This window comes from Ascaphus truei, chromosome 4 (assembly GCF_040206685.1).
Source record: "Ascaphus truei isolate aAscTru1 chromosome 4, aAscTru1.hap1, whole genome shotgun sequence".
Classification (NCBI taxonomy): domain Eukaryota; kingdom Metazoa; phylum Chordata; class Amphibia; order Anura; family Ascaphidae; genus Ascaphus; species Ascaphus truei.
In genome coordinates this window covers 124371608-124394160 of record NC_134486.1, presented here as the reverse complement: position 1 = coordinate 124394160, position 22553 = coordinate 124371608, and the positions used below count along the sequence as shown (strand labels likewise).

Here is a 22553-nt window from a genome sequence, read left to right as displayed (position 1 = left end):
CATGATCTGCGGTCCTAGGGTCGCGATGGGGCGTGTCCAGAGAAGAACAGGGGTGCCATGATATCACGCGGGTAAAGAAGCCAGCGCTCGGCCGCCGCGCCAAAAGACACATTTCTTGTCTTTCAGCAAAGGTGGTCGTGCATCGCGCTTTCTGCAAGCGCGTGCAGGCAGTGACTGGGGCCGGCCCCATAGAGGACTTTATCTTGTTCGCGCCGTGCATGCCGTAGCACTCACAGCCGCGAGAAGTGGGGACGAGGCCGAACGGAGCACTCGATCAACCCATAAAAATCTAAAAAAAAATGTACATTTAAAATTGGTAAGTGCTGGGGCTTCTCCAAACTGTGAAAAGTATTACTAACAGGTTGGCATTGGAAGTTGAGATCCTACAGAGTATAAGTGGCCAATGCTGGAATGGAACCCTGAGACTTAATCAATGTGCCACTCAGGCAACCAATACGGGAAATGTACTACATGCATCCAGATCAGAAAGTATCAGATTTGACAAGCAAAAATGTTTCACACTGCAAATGTTGTTACCTTCTAGTCCCCGTTGTACTGGAGTACCACTCACACACCATCTATTGACCCCACTCAGACGCAGCGCCATTTCTGCAGCCTGTTTAAAAAAATAATAATGTTGTTTTGATCATTTCTTTAAATCACTGACTTTTTTTAGTCAAACTTTATCTTTTTTTGAATTAGACTTCTGAGGTTTGTTTTAGCCATTTGAACTTCCTTGCAGGTCTGCTGAATTCATGCAAATCAAACTATATATATGATTTCCTTTACACGATTACTCTATGGGTAGAACTGCGGTTTCAAATTAAAGCCTAATTTTCTTTAAAACAGTTACAAGTTTCAAACAGTACAGTATATGGTATCACAAATATGATATTTCAAATGATTTAACTAAAATGATACATAATTATGAAGATTTGCAGAGTACAGTACAAGTGTTAGAACTCCCAGGATGCCTTGAGATAGACATCCAGTAAAACAAATCAGAAACCGACTGAATAAGTCTGTCCCGCAACTGGGTAGCCTTGAAGTTTTAAAAAACGTACTGTATGAAAATTGTTAGAGCAGCAGTCCTCACAGCTATGCTCTTTTATTTTAATAGGATTGAAGCAGGCGGTCTCAGGAGCTGAACCGCATTGATTTTATCTCCGGGACCTCCTGCTTCCCGAGATACATACCTCCATAGGTGGTAATGTCTCAGTTATGCGGGCCTATTGGAGGACACAAGGCATGGTGGCCCAGCTTCCTACCTATTGGTCTGTGTAACGTGGGACTTTTAAATCGCCATATTGCGAACCCAGCTAGGGCTCCTATCGGCTCCCCATATGGAGGCAAGTATCTCGATAAGCAGGGGGTCCCGAGAGTTGAAACCAACAGCTCCGGAGACCCCTGCTTCAAATCTATTTATTTTTGAAACATAGCCTCGGGGACTTCTCTTTAAAGCAGTGTTGAAGACTTACTAACCTTAGCTGTTGTACACTCAACCATTTGTGCTTCATCCAAACAAATCCTCCACCACTCGACAGCAACCAGGGGGCTTGGTACAGCCATGTAGCGCTTTTGGTTCCGAAATTTCCGCCCATCTTCACTGTTGCTGTGGGGAATGTCTACATAATTAATCTCAGTCCGCAGAACATCGTAGGTAGTAATGACCACATCTTGCTCCGCTAACATCTGAGGCTGCAGAAAGCCGTGCTTTTTCACACCTTGATAAACCTGAATCAAGGGTACAGAAAAAATATCTCATCATGCTTTGCGGGATTGACAATGCCATCAGACAGGGCAGTTTGGTTAACAAAATAGGGATGCACATTTTTCATTATAAATACTATTGCAACAGGATGCAAAGGGAAAACAGGGGCCTGTTCAAGATTTCTGAAGAATCTATGTCTCAGACAATTTTTTTTTATATTCTTTTGATGATTGGGACTAGATAAGAGAGCTGTAACTAAGCACCTGTCCTTTCAACTTTAAGGAAGGCAGGGTGGGAGCACTCACAAAAACCTGGAGAAACTGCCATGGGTGCTCTGAAGTGGTCTTCAGACCAAAAAAAGCTCAAGCAAAACAGACCCTCAGAGGACTTGTGACAGAATGAGAAAAAAAAAAGTTTAATTCAAAGGATCTTTTGAATTAAACTTTTATTCTCATGAGTCCACTGGAGTGCATGTTTTGCTTTAGCTTTTTTGGTCTTTTAAGAGCAGGGTAAAAGTGTACATGGAAGACGAAAAAAAGGAATTGTAGTGCAGTCCTGGTGCTTGCGCCTAGCAATCCCATTAACAGACCATACGTCTGAAAATACCACAGACAACAACAAAAATATGGTGAAAAAGTAATGATGTCATTTTATTACAATAGGGAACATAAACAACATATTTGGAATTGTGGTCATTTTAAAGGGACCAGGCCTCAAAATCCCTTCGTAGAATCAAAATGTATTTATTTTTAAAGCACCTCCTGAACTCATAAGGCTGCAGATTTGTACGTTTTTAGATAATATTTTGATAGATTTGGTTTAATATAGTAACACTTAAACAATTAGTAGGAATAAGCACTTTAGTGAAATGCATAAATGCCTAAGAATCCTAAATGGTAGAAATTCTTGAAGCGTGAGATGATATATCCATAGTACTATCATTTCAACGACTAACATGACAGTCACAAAACAGAACCACCGACTAATATAAAATGAGATGTCAAAAATATAAACATTAAATAAGTTGTCTGCTTTACTGTCTGACTTTACTTATCCTACAGCCAAAACCTGTCTGACATGTATGACTCATTCTCACTGAGCACATTGTGGGCCATATTTACTAAAGGATGCCAACAGTCTAGTCACTTAAATAGCCTGAAGGTGGCTTACAGCAGAGTACCACTTAGTAAATATGACACGTCAGACATCATGCTGGTAAAAGAAATGAGCAATACATTAAAAACGCTACTAAAAGAAATAACACCAGCGTTTACCAAACGGAGAATATTCTCACCATAACCCGAAGAGAGGCTGAGCGTACATGCCGGTTAATTTCATCTACCCACTGGTGACAGATGGAGCTGGGAGAAATGATAAGGGTTGCTCCAGAAGAAACAGGCTTCATGGCCACGAGGCAATGTGGACAATAGAAAGGAGTGATGCCCAGGTTCTCTTCCTTATAGTTCACGCACTTTGCGTGCTGCCATAGGTGGCACTGCAGGCACTGCACACGGGCCTTGCAGTCAAGAAGTCCCAACTCACCACATATGCATTCAAAGCGGTAATCAGAGGTATTGAAGGGGAAGACAGAGCCGGCCTGAGAGGCTGGTTCCTGAGAATGAATGCGGAAGTCCACTTGGACATCTTCCTGCTTGGCTTCGGAAGTCGTCAAACTGATACATTTGTTATTGCAGCAATCACTGGAAACAGATAAGTTATCTGGTAAATCGGAGCTTTCCAAACCTATATTACTCTTCTGAATTCCTTCACTTGTGTCGCAGCTTTGCACTTCACTTTCTGGGATGTGGTCCTTACTTGGTGTACAATAGTCATGCTCTTTTGAAGCGATATGTACATGATGGGCAGTCTCAGATCCATCCTCTTTTTCATTTTCTCGGAGCTCGGACAGATCAGTGTTCTGCAGCCTTTTTGCAGCTTTTGTTTTCTGGAAACAAAAAGGAAATAAATTAATGAATACATTGTTAGAATAGAATTAGTGACATTTCCTTTTTGTATACAACTTGCTTTATGTTTTTGCGTAAAGGGCAAATCGTACATCTTTGCCCATTAAACATGCAATGTTTCAATGTCCTGCGTCATGTGACCGGGACATTTAAACGCATAGGAGATACCGGCACCCCATAATGGGGCTTATATCTCGGGAAGCAAGGGAGTCCCCGGACCTGAAATCAACGCGGTTCTGCTCTGGAGGCCCCCTGCTCCTGCACACTACTATAATTTTTTTTATTAAAACAGTGCGATCACCTGTGAGAGCTGTGCAGGGAGAGGCAGCTCTCTGTGCAGCTCTCTATGCAGCTGGTCCCGATCACACGGGGAGAACTTTGAGAGAGGCCGAGATTAGTTCTTCTGCTGTACCGAGCGGTTTATGCATTTCCCTGCCGCACGGTTTGAGTTGGGTTAAGATTCTTTCTGAATACCGTGATAACTCAAATTTCACACCGTTCGACGGGAACATGCCAAACCTTGCGAGAGAGCAGCAAACTCATCGAAGCTACTACTGTAGAATGAGGCCCTAGGAGTGTACAACTAAATTTGTGAATGAGATAAAGCAGATCAAATATTAAGGTGTATTAAACTAGTTGATGCATACAGATAGAACATCAGTTGTGTAGTTATGGACAATATCAGGAGGGAACCTACAAACTGTAATGACCATTGGGGAACAATGTGTATCAGTGTACAGATATCCTGTAAACTTACAACTTTTTGTGATTTATCTTGAGTCTTCTGTTCCTTGTAGTTCTTCCCCAGTTTGAAAGACCCGGTCAGGCCGTGACCTTTGACCTGCTCCACCATTTTCTCTGTGATGAGTTTCTCCAGTGTCTTCTTCAGGAATCGTCGGTTTCTCTGAACGTCGTACCTGAATATGGCGCTGACATACTTAAAGATGGCAATGATGGAAACCCCCTTCTTCACGCTCATTTCCTTTATCGCTGCAAGTATCATAACTCGTAAACCTACACACAAGACAAGACAATGGATGAGAGAAAACTCTTGACTGAACTCCTGGTCAAGCAAATCATTTTTTTTTATCTGAGTAACACGAAAGAAAAAAACACTGCTTCCTGAAAATTAGACTTTTTAACTGTCAGTATTTGCCTGCTCTGAAACGTTCAACGTATATTTAGTAGTGATTCATAAGTAAGACCTGTTTGATCTTTTAATTATGCAGTTACTGCATAGTGACAATCGATTATGAAGAGCAGAAAGTACTTTTTCATAAGCTGATGTCTTGAGGCAACGATCGGGCATCATTCATCCTTATGCAACCACATTTTTAAAGACAACATTATCTATCCTAGCATTGCAGTTTCACTGTGACTTAACTAATGAACACCTTCAATATAATGTGCAAGCAAAGCATATACAGATAGTGTTGCACGAAAAAAATTCTGGCTAAATATGAAAATGTATGATTAAACGGAATATCTACAGGCCCTGCCCCGAGATCTTCCATTAGAGAAAATGTCACCTATTTAGCATACACAACCTTTTCCAATTTAAAATCAACTGGCAGCCTTGCAAACGCATCAACAACATTTATAAAGGCATTGCACAGGTATACACGGAGCAAGGAATAATTTTTTCCCCTTGAGAGCTATACTGGTACATTTTTCACTTTTTTTATTTTTTTATTTGCCTTCCTCAGAGTCAATATAACTATAAATATAGGATAAACATATTGTCCAATTACAATTTAACAAACCTTGAACCTAATCAATTATGTTACTATATGATGCTATACCAAAGCACTAAACACCATCACCATCATTGCTACCCTGCAGTATCCTGTAGATAACCTTTGCCGTGTAGGGGGCTTTCAATCCTGCCAGGGTAAGCACATGCTGTATATATATTTGCCGGCGCCCCCCTTCCCCCCCATCTCCCCGACTCTGGCCATAGCAACGCGATGTCACATGACCCTATGGGGTCATTTGAGGAGGAGGCGGAGGAGGAGGAGAAGGAGGCAGCAAGAACACACAATCAATAAAATATATCCAAAGGGCTGTATTTAGATGTGAGAAGCCTGGTGTTGCCATGGAAGAAAATACCGAAGGTAGACTGCAATGCAAGAAAACAGTCTTAGAAGTTACAATGGAAATAATGTTAAAAGGGAGAAGAGGAATAGGCAATGGACACAGTGGACATGGCATGTACTGTAGGGGATTATTCTTATAGTCTGAGTATACATAGCTCATTATCTATATGGGGCTGAAGGAGTAGCTTAGTGGTAAGAATATTGCCCTTGTAGCTGATAAACTCTACGTTTGACCCTGGCTTGGGCAAGTCACTTTACCAAACTATGCATTTGACACCACTATTAGACTATAAACTCTCTGCAGCACCAAATGCACATACTGTCAGCGTAATATCAAAAAGATATTATTAATAATATTATTATTATATATGCACTGATTGAAATCACTCAGTCTTATTCGATTCTGTCAGCATGGTCTGTACATGTTCACCAAACTGGGACATAAATGTCATGGTTTCCATCAATAAAGTATCAAGTGGTACTGTGTATATGTCAAAATTAAATTCATTATCTTTTCCTTTTTTTGCCAATGATTCCCAAACTTCTATGCATGAAAATTGTTCTTGAAGTCCCCAAACATTCAGGCAAAATACAGGATGTTAAACTTTTATATCAACTGCTGAACAACAGTTTGTGTTAATGGGTGAATACATTCATATATACACCATAAAGCTAAAGGATTAATAAACCATGTCATTTACATAGTTGAAAAATGTTAGCTCTACTCAAACTAATTGTCTTGTTGGATGGACATTTTGGTGGTAACAGAGTGATCACATCGAAATGATTACTGCAGAGTATGGGTGGAACATGCATATTGTCCTGGTTAGATAGATTGAATAGCAGTAGACTATTTTTGTATGCAAGATGAACGAAGGTATTTTATTTCTATGTAATATCCCAATTAGGAAATGATTGTATTTTAGCAGACTTTATATATCCATGTGCCGTCCGTTTTTTTACATCTTTAGTTGTTTTCGTCTTTCTGCTTTTCGTTTTCTGTGAGCGGTTCAGTAAAAGAATAGGAGGTGTAGGAATCACTGTAAAAATTGCAATCATTTGTACCTTTATACGTAATCACTTTTCTCATTTTTTGTATGCATCCATCAGTTCTAAGCAGGTGAAAATCTTATCTACATAGCAAACTGGGGGTGCCGCTGCGCGTTATCCCAGCTCTCCCGCTCTGTTGGACGTGGAACCCCTGATCGCGGCCATTTTTTCTCGTAATCCGGTTATAACGCAATCGCATTGGGTGGACCCGGAGCACCGCGTTATAACGGGGTTCAGCTGTACTTACTAGGGTACTGTATCTTTTCCTTCAGTTTGAAGCTCATGACCTTTCCTTTCTTCTTCCTCTTGTCCTCTGTGGGTGGAGGTGGGATGAAGTAGTTTACTAGTTTGCCCTAATAAGGAAAATATATATTTTTAAAAGGCTATATCTAAAGTTGTATAAACATTGCAAATGCACGCTTGTTCAGGCATAGCTACTGGTCTTAGCAACTATCTACTTATCTACTCATACTTATTTTCATTGAATGGAATGGGCTAAAGGATGTTTTCTGGAAGAGTAAGGGGACTTACGGAATAGCCCCAATAAATACATTTTAGCCATTACCTTTACACCAAAAAAAGTCAGCTGGCTTTTTGGCTCTCTTACTGCTCAACAAATGTATAAAGGGGAAGGGCAGTGGAAACAGCGCTAATGCAATGCAAATTAAAAACTTAGTGACTATTAGACAACCAATAAATGTAAATACACCCCTGAATATTGAGGTGAAGGCAGCCAGGAAAAATATAGGTGACACAAACCAAAAAACACAGTGAAAACAGATAAACCGGCGCCTTTAAGAAATAAAAAATCTGACCAAATATAGTCCAATTTAAACAGCTGGGATGAGTTCCATGGAAGTGTCCTCAATGTAATCTCAGACAAACAAACATGTAAGACAACAACATGAACGAGAAAAAAGAGAAAAAAAGATCATAGTGCAACAAATTACAAACAACAAATCACTAATAGAAAGTATGCAGTTTAAGACAGCAGTTTAAGACAGCAGTTTAATACAAGAATTAAATGGTATAAAAAACAACAAACATATGCTTGTTGGGCAAAAACCACTAATGAAGTGATGGCATCCAGTGGGGCTAAAATTGAGACCCTACTTACAGCAATGCTGATATATAAAAGCCTGTAACTCAATCACACTGATTGCTCCGGGGCCTGGAGGGAGGATGATGCAGCTCGATCGCCTGGAAACCCTGCACCGCTGGGAAGCACAAATACTGAGGCTCCACGCCGCCAGCCGCCACACCTGTCTTCAACGTGGATCAGCTCTAGGATAGGAACCCGCCCAGGCTCAGTGCCGCCGAAGGACTCACTGGGATAGTCACGCAGACCAGAAAGTCTCGCGATGGTCTCTGACGTCACGACTATGAGCCGGGATGTGGGAGGGGCACACGCAAATGCTACGGGTTCAGACAGCCAAAGGCCAAGGACAAAAGGGAACGGGCTAACAGGGAGGAAGCCAAAAAGTCTCTGCCAGAGAATAGTCCACCCATAGGGTAGCATTTGCGTGTGCCCCTCCCACATCCCGGCTCATAGTGGTGACGTCAGAGACCATCGCGAGACCTTCTGGTCTGCGTGACTATCCCAGTGAGTCCTTCGGCGGCACTGAGCCTGGGCGGCTTCCTATCCTAGAGCTGATCCGCGTTGAAGACAGGTGTGGCGGCTGGCGGCGTGGAGCCTCAGTATTTGTGCTTCCCAGCGGTGCAGGGTTTCCAGGCGATCGAGCTGCATCATCCTCCCTCCAGGCCCCGGAGCAATCAGTGTGATTGAGCTACAGGCTTTTATATATCAGCATTGCTGTAAGTAGGGTCTCAATTTTAGCCCCACTGGATGCCATCACTTCATTAGTGGTTTTTGCCCAACAAGCATATGTTTGTTGTTTTTTATACCATTTAATTCTTGTATTAAACTCCTGTCTTAAACGGCATACTTTCTATCAGTGATTTGTTGTTTGTAATTTGTTGCACTATGATCTTTTTTTCTCTTTTTTCTCGTTCATGTTGTTGTCTTACATGTTTGTTTGTCTGAGATTACATTGAGGACACTTCCATGGAACTCATCCCAGCTGTTTAAATTGGACTATATTTGGTCAGATTTTTTATTTCTTAAAGGCGCCGGTTTATCTGTTTTCACTGCTCAACAAATGTACCACTATTAGGGCAGCAAGTGCCCCAAAACCTTTTTATTTCTTACATTAGTAGAACCAGCTCTGAACCCCCTGGTTGCTGGTAAATGTAACTTTTTATTTTTTTACAGGTTCTGCCCAAAAAACTACAACTATGACTGTCGGGGTCACTCAACGGAAAGCCACATCATCTCCCACATCATGACTTTCTATTTGGCAATCGGAGCAATGATTGGTACAGCTACCATGTTGTTCTCCAGGAGAATTTGGGCCCAGGAGATCTAAAAGTAAATTTAGCTGCAACCAGTGGGTGTCTGGAACTAGGAGCATTGTGGCAGAACTTTGTGGGACCCCGCAAAGTCACTAAGGTAAGAACTTCCTGCTCCTTCTTCCGCCCACCCCCTCCCCATGCTCTGGCAAAAAAATATTATTCAGCCCAGATTGCTGCTGAGCATCTTGGATAAAATAAATAAGTATACAATTTAAAGTTCCAACTGCATAACATATAACAGGTGTATTCTATAGACACACTCTAGCTAGATATATGCTGTAGATACCAAATCTTGAGAAGACAATGTGTAACCCCTTGAGCTTCACTAGCTGGGAAGGCTCATTGCATTTTGCTGGCGACTACAAAGCTTTCAAAACACAGAGAAAATAAATGTACTGTAGCACCAAAGTGAAGTACAGTATGAGATATATTATAGACAGATGATTCAAAAATAAGTTGCAGTTTCCTTTGGAAGAGGGGTCTAAGCAGTCTTGAAAACTTGAATTTGTAAACATAGGTTAGCTTACATTGTCCTGCACATTTACTTGACTATTTATTTTTATTTATAAAATGTTTTACCAGGAAGTAATACATTGAGAGTTACCTCTCATTTTCAAGTATGTCCTAGGCATAGAGTTAAGATGACAAATAATACATGGTTACAACTACAGTTACATAAGTGAACAGGGTATACATTATATACAAGACATTGCATGCACAGTTAAAGATAATATATAGTATAGGCGTATGTAACAGTTACAGACCAGATTAAAATGCGAGACAGCTTTAGATTTGAAAGAATTTAGACTGGTGGCGGCTGTGAGAGTCTCCGGTAGATTGTTCCAGTTGTGGGGTGCACGGTAAGAGGAGCGAGCCAGATACTTTGCTGAACCATGGGACCATGAACAGTATTTTGGAGTCAGATCTCAGATGATGATTGCTGCATGTGGTAGGGTCGAGGAGCTTGTTCAGATAGACAGGTAGCTTGCAGGTAGCTTGCCCAGAAAGTATTTGAAGGCAAGACAGGAAAGATGAACTTTACGCCTAGACTCAAGTGATGACTAATAGGAAAGTTTGCAATACTGTTCCACCTGCTATGGGAAAAACTGTGCAATGTGTGTGAGGATGATCCCAATAACCCACATGGGTGAAGAGGTTCAGAATTATTTCCAGGTGACTTTTACTGTACTAACACGAAAATACTTAAATGGATGTTGTTGTACATGAGCTACAGATACCAAGTACTGTATCTGCAGATAATCTATTTTGTAAGCGTATGTACAACATCATGTAATGATGAAGCATTAAAATGTATTGCAACCTGGGGCGTGGCTTGGAGCCAAACTGCAAAGGCTGCGTTTGTCTGGAGCTCCTCCAGGCAAAGCATTAATCATATAAAAAAACAAAGTATTATTTGGCCAAAAGACCTCAAATTGAGTACCCCTGGAGAAAGTTGGAGACGGTGGACCCGGGGAGATCAAAAATGAAGAAAATTGACAATATTTAGACTCTAAAAGCAAAGAATAATAAAAAAAAAAAAGCCAGTAAAGTCCACCTAGGCAACTGTAATCAGACCATAGCGTCCGTCCGTTGAGCTGAGCGGTGCGACCCCCCCCCTGCTGCCCACATACATTAAAGAAATAAAATCAAACAAGGAGGGAAGCGGCCCGGTAAGAGACTCACCAGCACTGGCACTACGATCAGGTGATTGGGCGGGAGCTAAGGGGGAAGAAGGAGCGGCCATTTTGACTCCGCCACAGAGGAGTGAGCCGAGAGGTGTGCGGCCTCCTCCAGAGGGTTGGTGGCTCGGCGGGGGTCCAGGGGAAGGGGGGGGGGACCTCACGGAAGAGAGCAGAGCCTCTAGCTAAGGAAGACGGGACAGAGAGCGGCACATAGCCCCAGGAGAGCTCCGGTGGGGAGAAGGAGCGCCACCTAAGATGGCCGCCGGGTGCGCACGTGGGGACTAAAGCATAGCGGGCTGTGCTGATGGGGAGACCCCCCAGTGATGACCGGATCGAGGCCCGCAGGTAGAAAAAGAGAGCCTGGGGATTCCTGCCCCCCCCACCAACAATCCAACATCAGCCCATCTGAAACGATTGAGGGGCCCAGGCTAAGAGGAGAGACAGCCATCTTGTGCCCAGTGGCCAGACAGGACACTGCACTGCATAACACATCAATTTTGATTCCTGGCATAAAGAGAGGCAGACTAGAGGGACTGAGTGCTGCAGTGGGGGGCAGAAGGGGAGAGAACACCTCACCCCACCAAACTGCTGTTTGAATCATACAGCCACTGTACAGAAAAGCCCCCTCTGATGCCGTAGCTCCCCAATGTCTGGCCACTTATGATTAAAAAATAAGGAACAGCTCCAGTCATAGCCAGAGCTTACACACGAGCCGGCCGGGCTAATTAACGCTACTTAACGACATCACGAAACTTGACGGATAAAGAAACCAAAGCTAATAACTAAATCTCACCTGCATTGCTAGAGCTGGCGGGGTCCGTCCCGGCGCACCCTACGTAAGAGAGAACTACCAAAACAAGAGTAATTAACACTAATATGTTCCTAGGGGGTGCGCACGTGGCGCAGTCCACAATGTCCGCTTGAAGTGGGTTCCATGAGGTGGCGGGCATACAAAAGCACGTAACAAAATAATAGAAGTAGGAAACGCATAGACTGGAGGCGTTGGATCTAGAAAGCACTAAAATGGCTCAGAGAAAGCCAACTCCGCAGGACTTCTTCAAGACTAAAGAGAAAAGCAAATCGGGCCGATCAGAAAGCAGAGTGACATCCCCCGCTCAGTCAGACGCTGCACCCAAATCTGAACCTGAGGTATGTAACCAAACATCAACTAAAAAAGACATTGAGAATTTATACGCCAGCCTAAAAACCTTACTCCAACAGGAGTTGGAAAGCGCACTCAAAGATCTCAGATCAGAGGTCAGCTCCATAGGAGGGCGCACGGACACGTTGGAACATAAAGTGGATGAAGTCATCCACAACCAGACAAATATGGATACGGAGATCCTGGCCCTACGATCCAGAATGGCCGACATGGAGGAGAAACAGGAGGACCAAGAAAACAGGGCAAGGAGAAACAATCTCAGGTTCAAAAACATCCCAGAGACGGTCACAGACCTAGAAAAAGCAACAACGGCATGGCTACAGACCCTCCTCCCGGAAATGCCCCCAGCTGCACTGATCCTTTACAGAGCGCCTAGAGCGCTTAGACCGAGACCACAAGCCGGAGACAGAGCAAGAGATGTAGTGGTGAGGCTTCACTACTTTAAAACTAAAGAAGCGGTTCTTACCTGGGCACGGGAAAAAGGAGGGCTGAAATGGGGAGATGTGTCGATAGACGTGTATAATGACCTGGCACCATCAACGCTCATGAAGAGGATGGCCCTGGAACATGTTACAAAGATCCTGAGAGACAACGAAATTCGATACAAGTGGGGATTTCCATTCCGCCTTATCGCCACCAGAAATAGAACGCAAGCCTACATGAAGGAACCAGAAGAGGGAGTGGACTTCCTGGAAAGACTGGGACTGCAACCACCAGAATCCTTGATCCGAGAAGAACGCAGACCGCCTTCAGTCAGACCCACTTGGAAAGAAGTGGGCCGGGGAGCCACTCCATATAGAGGACAACCAAGGGAGCCCCAGAAACCTTAGGTCTATGCAAAACCTGCTACAACAGAGAAAATACAAAAACCGGTTATAAAGAACTATACCTAAAAATACAAGACTGTGGTGAGCAGCGGATGCATAGACCCAGATAAGGAATAGCAAAGGTACACCTCCATCCCCCCATAGTCTAGAGGGTAAGCTAAAGGATAGAATTATTGGTTTGACTAAGAATAGTACCAAACTACACGCAGTACAGTCAGGAGGAAAATATTGCCTGCAATATCAAAACCAGACAAAACTATGTGTATCCTAGATTAGCGGATTGAATGCAACCTAAAATAGCGGTTACATATGTAAAACACCTTTAGAGTAGCCAAGAGTAGGGGGAACAAGGAGACTAGTAAGCAGGAAATAAGAATTTAAGCAAAAAAAAAAAAAAGAGGGGGTGGATGGTCGCTAATACATGGTAAATGTACGATTTCAGTCGTTGAATTATGTTTGTTCAAAGTAGAATTGTTCATAATGTCTTAAAGTGTCTGAACCTGTATAAGGTATAAGAGGTTTATATATATTTTTAAAAAAGTAGATATACTAGGCGGACCCGCTGCCTGGGACCGCACAACGGTCCTAACACACTCAAAGAGATGGGTGTGGGATTAGCGCTACTGAGCAACCGCAGAGAACGACCGATCATGACAAGTGATCAAACAAATCCAGGTTATCTTAGTCACCTGGATTATCCTATATATGTTGTTTTATTTTTGATGTTTAAATGTTTAACTGTTGTCATTGCTACAAGATGTGTAAGAATACCCTCCAGGCCGCCTCTCAAGGGAAAACAGAATATAAAAGACTTTCAGGGGACATAATATTCTTACAAGAAACGCACTTCACGGCTAGCTCTACTCCTACATATTGGGACACATACTACCCCCAGATATATACAGCATCTGCAAAGGACGAAAAGAAAAGAGGGGTGGCCATTCTCCTAGCAAGGAACTCCCCATTTAAGGTAGACAAGGTAAAAAGGGAGTCAGAGGGCCGATACCTAATACTCACTGGGAGCATAGAAGACACCCAGATAACCCTAGTTAATGCGTACGCACCGAACAAAAACAAGAGTATATTCTTCACAAAATTATTTCGACTTCTGGGTGAAGACTACCGGGGCTGCATAGTCTTCGCTGGAGACTTCAATATAGCCTTAAATGAAAAACAAGACAGATCTAAACCTGCTTTAGCCGCGACCCTGGCTTCCCGAAAAGGGGAGAGAAAAGTGCTAAGAGAGGGACTTAAAGAGTTTGATTTACGGGATGCATGGAGGGAGATGAATCCCCAGAAAAGAGACTTCTCTTTCTATTCAGCACCCCATAAAGTTTATACAAGGATAGATTACTTCTTTGTAGATTCTCTGCTAATCCCAAAAATAACAATGGCCACAATGCACCTAATTACATGGTCAGATCATGCCCCAGTAGAAGTGCGCATTGCTGATATACATAAGAAACCAAGTAAAGGGACATGGAGATTAAACGAGTCACTACTAAAGATGGTCATCACGGAGATCAGTAACGAGGCAACCAATTACTTCCAAATAAATGAAGGTAGCGTGGAGTCTCCCTATACTCTATGGGAGGCCCACAAGGCAGTGGTGAGAGGTAAACTGATAAGTGTTGCAACATATAGAAAGAGGGAGAGACAGAAACAAACCTTAATTCTACAAGATAAGATAAAGAACCTAGAGGAGGCACATAAAGCAAACCACAGCATAACAATAGAGAAGGAATTGCGGGATTTAAGAGGGAAATTAAAATTATACCTTACTGATAATGCCGAAAAAGCTATAGCATGGACAAAACAAAACTTCTACGAGAAGGCTAATAAGGCTGATACAATGCTGGCCACAAGACTGAGGAACGATAGAATGCAATCTAGAATACATAGCATCAGGAGAAAAGATAGGGTATGTACGACAAATCAACAGACAATAGCTAATGAATTCACCACATTTTATAAAGAGCTATAGCTGGGGTTAAAGTATAGTATAATGGGGATAAAGTAGATAAAGGAAACTCCACCAAGGAAAAACAGAGAAAATTCCTCAGAAACTTGAAATTGCCCAAACTCACATTACAGGAAATAAACACACTATCCCAGTCGATAACCCCGATAGAGATATTAGAAACAATAAAGGGACAAAAAAATTCCAAGGCCCCAGGACCAGACGGTCTGTCCAATATATACTATAAAAAACTAGCCCACATATTAATTCCCCAACTCGTAAAGATATTTAATAAAGCACTGGAGGGGGAGCAGTTCCCACAAACAATGCTTGAATCAAAAATAATAATACTGTACATAAAGAGGGAAAAGACCCCACCCAGTGCAAAAGCTACAGACCGATATCCCTGATCAATAATGATCTCAAAATATTTTCCAAAATACTAGCCACTAGACTGAATAAGTATCTACCGCAACTGATAGATGCAGATCAGGCAGGATTCATACAAGGACGACAGGCAGCGGATAATACAAGGAGAACAATTAACTTGATACAAATAGCTAAGCAGAATAACATGCCTTCGATGTTACTATCCCTAGACGCAGAAAAAGCCTTCGATCGCATTGATTGGGGATATATGTTTGAGACACTTAGGGCCTTTGGAGTGAAAGGCAAATTTATGAAAGCTATAGCCTCATTATATGGGAACACACGGCCAAAAGTATCTTCCCTTAATATGCAGACCGATAAAATACACATCAGAAATGGCACAAGACAAGGTTGCCCCCTGTCACCCCTGCTGTTCGCGCTAGCGATAGAACCTTTAGCAGCTCAAATCAGAATGAACGCGGATATCGGGGGGATAGAGGTAAAACAAAAAGAATATAAGCTGTCATTGTTCGCAGATGATATCTTATTAACAATATCAAAACCCTTCACCTCACTCCCAAATCTATTCAGTAATCTGTCAGAGTTCCAAAAAGTATCAGGGTTTAAAATAAATAATGAAAAATCCGAAGCCCTAAATATAAATCTCCCTCAGGAACAAATAAAATTGATAAAAATAAACTTTGACTTCGCATGGAAGACTCAGGCCATAAAGTACTTGGGAATCTGGTTGACCAACATACAGGACACTGTATATGAGACAAACTGCCCAGCACTAATAAAAACACTGAAAAAAGAATTAGAAGAATGGTCCAGATACCACATATCCTGGATAGATAGAGTAAATGCTACTAAAATGAACATCTTACCAAGAATTCTGTACTTATTCCACACACTACCAGTGAAGGTCAGGGCTAGGTATATACACGATCTACAGACAAATATCACAAAATTCATATGGAATAACAAAAAAGCGAGAATAAAGTTACCCACACTCTATAGATCTAAGTTGTCAGGAGGGCTAGCCCTGCCACATCTGTGGCAATATTACCAAGCGGCTCATCTTGGCCAGCTGGTCCACTGGCATGCCCGTCAACAAAGGAAAAAGTGGGTGGAAATTGAGTCTGATATGATCTCAGGATCATCTATAGATATGATACTGTGGTTAACAAAGAAAGAAAGACCAGCACTGACGGTGCCCCTGGAATCTATCACACATTCACTTAAGATGTGGGACTCATTGAAAAATAAACATGGGTTGACCAATATAAAATCTCAGATGACACCACTATTTGAGAATCCTAGCTTTCTCCCGGGCATGGAACCAGCTGCGTTCAAAGATTGGAACAAGGCAGGGATCACAAGAGTAAAAGATCTATGGGCAAACAAAGAAACTAAAAGATTTGAGACGGTAACGAGAGAGTGGGCTTCCTAATTCGGCCTTTTTTAGGTATCTTCAATTGAGGGACCAAATGCGTAGGGAAGGCCCGTTTAGTGACTTTACCATATTTGAGGATATGTGCCTCTTGGAGGAGGACAAGAAAGGCTTGATATCCAAAGTATACAACATACTGGCAGCTGAAAAAACAGACACGGTGATCAAACCCAAAATGATGCTAAAATGGGAGGAGGCGCTGGGAGAACAACTTGATCAGAAGGAGTGGGCTAGTATATTTGAGGGGACAGCGAAGAGCTCAACATGTGTCCTAATGAAAGAAAATGCATACAAAATGCTCCACCAACGGTATTACACCCCACTAAGACTGTCCACATTTTTCAAAAACATGTCCCCACTGTGCACGAGAGGATGAGGTCAACTGGGAACGTTCATACATATGTGGTAGACATGCCCAAAGTTTTCAAAGTTATGGAGGACCACACATGACATGGCACAGGCAATTTTGGGGTTTGTCTTCCCCCTAGACCCATGGAAAATACTGTTATGCAGGCCAATAGAAAACATGGAAAAAAACGAAGATACGTTACTGACACACATATATACAGCGGCCAGATATGAAATAGCTAAGGCCTGGAAACAGGTTCAACAACCAGCTGTAGATGCTGTACGAGCGAGACTATGGAGGGTCTGTCTCATGGAAAAGCTGATGGGGATACAAAACGACACAGTACAGAAATACTTAGAAGTATGGGAACCATGGAGAATTTATATAGGACATAGATATATTACGAGGGGAACTCTCCAAATCTGATTAACACATAATAGAAGTGCCCCAAAAACACGGAAGCTGGGGAAGGGGGGGTAAAAGGTAAGAAAAAATAAAATAAATAAATAAGAAGAAAAAAAAACATAACTCCTGTGGAAACCTTGGTGTGTTATGTTTCGTATATGTACAAAATGAGGAGGAGGGCCTGGAGGGTATTCATTATTCAATAGTCCACAAAGGTACGTGTGTTTATATACTGTTATGTTAATATTACTGTTATGGTACACCAACAAGTGGAAGATTTTCGCTAAAGCAATGACATTCCTTTTTCGTCTTTTCCTTTTCCCCCTCCCCAGTCTTTTTAAGTTAAATTATTGTTGTAGTAGTTATTTTCCCAACAGTGATGTCATTATGGTCTCCCCACTAAAGGTGTTATATACAGGATACCAATACTTGTAATCCAAAAGTAACATCCTATCCCTTTTTATGTTCTGTACCCCAGTCCCCAATGTCCTTAACAAAAAATGCAAATAAAGAACAAGTTTAAAAAAAAAAAAAAAAAAAATGTATTGCTACCTGAAAAATATCTAACCAAACATGTAGATCTTTTTCTTCTTTCAATGCTGTCATTTTTATAGAACTGTATTACCTCGGGTAATGTCAGCACATCCTTCTTTACATCTTTCCTTGGATGACAAAGTATCAGACCCAGTACTTCTACCGTCTTTCCAAGACCCATCTCATCTGCCAGGATCCCCCCAGGCCACTCGTGACCTGCAATTGGGCGTTCTCGAATTATACTAAAAGGAGGGATAAGAGGGGAAAAGATAAAAATAAGAGGTCACAACTTTGTAGCCTGTCTGGAAACAGTCAGGTAGCTAACCAATGGTCTGCTGTATTTGAAAGAGGACAACACAAGGAATGTGTTCACTCAACCTAAAATCGAAGTGAGATTCAGTGCACTTAGGAAAAAAATTGATATTAGATAGTCAGAGAGAAAGAAAGCACCTATTTGTATGCACTCAAGAACTTACTACTAATAAAACATAACTTTTAATAGCAGATAATTAAACAATATTCCATATGTCAAAAAGATTAAAAACCAGGTGCAAATAATATCATAAGGGAGACAGCAAAGGAAAGGGTTGCTATAATCCTCTGCGATAACCCACAATACAACAGGAAATATGCTGTAGAGTGCAGCGAATAATATTTTGAACTCAGAAATGTACTCTATCCTAAAGCAGCAGTCCAAGCTGCCGGTTTTATTTTTTTACATTCTCTCCCCCCCCCCCCCCCTCTCCACCCTTAAATATGTGCAGCAATAAAATCCACACAATGATTAGTAATTAGCTAAGTTGCCGATCGATCGATGAAGATTCTGCTCATGGGTTCACTAAATGGCTGCAGAGGAGTATTGACTCGGCATCTGTAACTTTAGAAATGGTTGCTATAGAAACAAAAAAGGCTTGTTACAGTATAATACATTAAAAATGTCATTCTGAGTTGATTAAGAAATGCTACAAGTATTTACTCATAGTACAGAGCTTATTTATTTAAAAATAACACACAAACGTAAGATATTGCTTGGTCTGCAGCTCTAAAAGTAGCTCCTTAAGAGTACCTATGTTCTACAATGTTGTAAATAGTTTGATACCGGGGAGTAGATACAACCCACTTTCAATGGTTTACAAGGTCTGTATGTTTTGCATATAGCCGAGATTCATATAAGACTTGCACTAGTTGTAGCATTTGTGTGATCTGGCACCAGAGGACAACATAGCCACAGTTCAATCAAATGTTGAATACATTATCCTGAAAGTGGATGTTGCTAGTATTGCAAATAATCCATTTGTCAAACTCACAGAGGTTATATAGTGATTACCACGTCTGTATCAGTAAATCCAGGTGTGGTCTGACACCAGAAAATGAATACTAGGGATATGGCTCAATTCTCTTATTTGCCAAATCATCATAGAGTCTAGGAAGTGGCATGGATTATATTAATGTACAGCAGTCGCAGCAAATACGTGGTCTAGCCTCAAGGGGGAGATGAAGTAACCACAATTCGAAACAAGTTTGATATGCTGTCTAAAAAGGTAAGTTTTAACACTGTTGCAACATGGTCAACCGCAAATGTTCTTCAAAATGGTGCAGTGTTCTAAGCAGACACCACTATGTAGGACCGCTTGTCGAATGCGGGTGAATGCCTAAAGGGAGGACTACACTATGCCACAATCCCCCGATTCCCATCACTTTCACCCCCCATAGATTTAACAATACTCTATATTAAATTATACCATGTTGGCTAATGGTGGCGTGAGTAAACCTTTAGCATAGTGAAATAATAGGGGAGAAACGCAAGGTGTCAGAGACACAACTGAAAACACATTCTCCCTCCCTGCTAGAACCCTCTGACATTACTGCAAGTCAACTCCACGCATGTTTCTCATCACAATGCTTTCTCAAGGGTGGAACCTCCCAAAGCCTAACCGGAGCTTCATACCAATGAGACCGCAGGATGATTAGCAAAGATAACCCCTCAGGGTATGGAATGTAAAGCAACTTTGATCTTCCGATCTGACCAATTATAGCAGTGAGCACACGTAATAATGTTTATTTCAAGGATAAACATATGCAATAATAATTATATTAATCCCTGCTAAGAGCAAATGAAAATATTGAAATAAAAATATGAATAATGATTAATATGAATAATGATTGCTCATATACAGTATATGGAGAAATGTGCATTAGAATGCTGATAACAGGTAGGCTGACTGGAATGTGAAAGTACAGTGTTGAGGAGTGGCTAATGGGGAGACAAGTTGTGGGCCTACCCTTCCCATGGGCTATATTAAATGACAATGAGGATTACTATGTTAAGACCCCCAAGTTCAACTAAAGGGTAAAAATACAAACCATTCATTCAGGCCTTTGAGACTGAGAGTTTGTAGTGCAGTAGGTTTGCATTCCCTTTGTAGAAGTGCTTTATCCAAGTCTCCTCGTCTAAGACCCATGGTGAAATGGTCGATGCCATGAATGTAAAGACATTGGGGTTCCCATTATGTAGCTCACTCACATGTCTTGCAATGGGAGTTTCCAATTTATTTCTGATGGGACCTAGAACCCCTAGGACTCCTTAATTGTCTGCATGTTTTTCCACCATACAGTATTTCTTTTTATACTCAAAGACCACCATGTATATGACCCCACTTGTCTGGTAGTTGATAAACTGATGAATCCTAAACGAAAGAATAATTTGGTGGGGTACACCAAATAAACCTTTACACCAAAATTCCTTTGGAGTGCTAGCACTTTACTTTTCAACGTCCTAATTTTAAAACAACTTGAAATGCAAAGCTCTTTACAATTGTACATACATCACATGGATAGAGGCATCTCAGGGATTCTGAATGGAATCTAAAAGCACATATCAGGCTACATAGCAGACTCCAGGCTACAGCGGGTTACATTTAGACACATTGAGAACAAGAAATTTACTATAGGGGACACCTTTTCAGTATTTAGGCAAAAATAGAAACAGCTTCTGCATTTAAAATATCCTAACCAATATGCCAGGGAAAACAGTTAGAAAACCTTACCATCCAGTAAAAGGATTATAGTAGATTTTTGCTCCATCAGGCGTACTGACTTCTCGCCATAATAAGTGCAATGTATTTTCTATGTGGATTAAGAAAGAAAACAAAAGATGCAGAATTAAAATGCTGGCTGCTTTGTTTCTTTTTATTTAATATAAAACATTTACATACAACTGGCACATGTATTAGCATGTATGTAACGTAGTCTTCTTAAAGCAACAATTCCCCTTGTTAATCCACCTTTTTTATGCTAGGTTTTGAACTAGGTGTTTCCCAGTGTAAGACCGCAGCAAAAGAAAATATTTAAAAATACAGTTTTTACCATCTCTGAAAATGGACGCTTTTCAGATTCCTCCCTGTGAGCCAATCAGTAGCGGTGACATCTTAGGTCATCGTTACTGACTGCTTTGCTGGTAGTGACCTGGAACATATCTCCTGGATAGGGTCTCCCAATGGTAAGAAAGTCATGCTCCTGCATTAGGACTGGCCCTCACTCCCCCATTGGCCACACTCAGGACTGTCATCCAGCCCTCCCCTTTGTCGATGAGTCAAAGCAGGCAAGAGAAGAATGAAGAAGAGAGATGAAGGGAAAAGCGGGGCTGGGAACCCCAGAGAGGGACAGAGAATATGAAGAGTAAAAGAGGGAAGTACTCAATGTTACATGCCTGCTCTGTGAACACACAATACATGCATACCCGCACTCTCAGTTACTGTAAACAGTGTGGCACTTAACTCTCTTCATGGTGGGCTGCCTTGCTGTAAATAAACACTAGTGTTAGGAGTCATAGATATTTTATTGTGATTGAAGTGAATTAAGGCGCGAACAACTCAAATAATGTGAACAATAATCTGTGCAACTAATTAGTGCAATTAACCATATGTGCCAAATAAAATTCAAATAAATTATAACCCTGCTCAAACCCTCTGGTGGGACCTGTTTCACGGGTTCCAAAAAGTCTGATTTGATCTCATACAATCCAGGAGGAGCATATGTGGGGAATAAAAAGAAGAAAACAGTGCAAATTTAAGTGTAGATGTATTAGCAAAGGGTTAGATATTGATTGAAGTCTTGGCTCTAGTGGTGTTCCTACTTACAAGATGAAACAGATAAAAAAGCCTTTTGCAGATTGGGCTGCAGCCCCCGTGGTAGTGATGTTGTGTGGGTCTCCCTCCAGGCTCGTCCCAATGTGCTAGATAAAAACAGGCATGTTACACAATCATTATGTGTTGTGGATTTGTCGCCGCTCTCACCGCCTTCCCCTGGATCTTCCAATTGTCCTCCGTCTGCAGTATTGAATCGCAGCTTCACTATCAGCTTTCCGTCCTGGTAGGCGTCTGACGTCACGGCTCTGAGGTGCGGCAAGAACTACGGGTCCTCCACTGGTTCAAGAATCCTCACTCTACGCGTTTCGCCCAGCCCACAAATTGTGACTGCTTCCAGCTTCGACACTCCTGACGAAGCCGGAAGCAGTCACAATTTGTGGGCTGGGCGAAACGCATAGAGTGAGGATTCTTGAACCAGTGGAGGACCCGTA

General features: G+C 41.8%; 1 protein-coding gene across 1 annotated transcript in view; it reads right to left on the bottom strand.

The window, feature by feature from the left end:
- Nucleotides 1-22553, bottom strand: part of SHPRH (SNF2 histone linker PHD RING helicase) — a 107798-nt gene that overhangs the window by 59001 nt on the left and 26244 nt on the right. The window contains exons 5-11 of the mRNA XM_075596539.1: nucleotides 21022-21100; nucleotides 18066-18216; nucleotides 7069-7174; nucleotides 4433-4689; nucleotides 3006-3656; nucleotides 1483-1734; nucleotides 538-616 (exon numbers count right to left, since the gene is read on the bottom strand). Coding sequence (XP_075452654.1) covers nucleotides 538-616; nucleotides 1483-1734; nucleotides 3006-3656; nucleotides 4433-4689; nucleotides 7069-7174; nucleotides 18066-18216; nucleotides 21022-21100 — 1575 coding nt within the window. The remainder of the gene's footprint in view (nucleotides 1-537; nucleotides 617-1482; nucleotides 1735-3005; nucleotides 3657-4432; nucleotides 4690-7068; nucleotides 7175-18065; nucleotides 18217-21021; nucleotides 21101-22553) is intronic.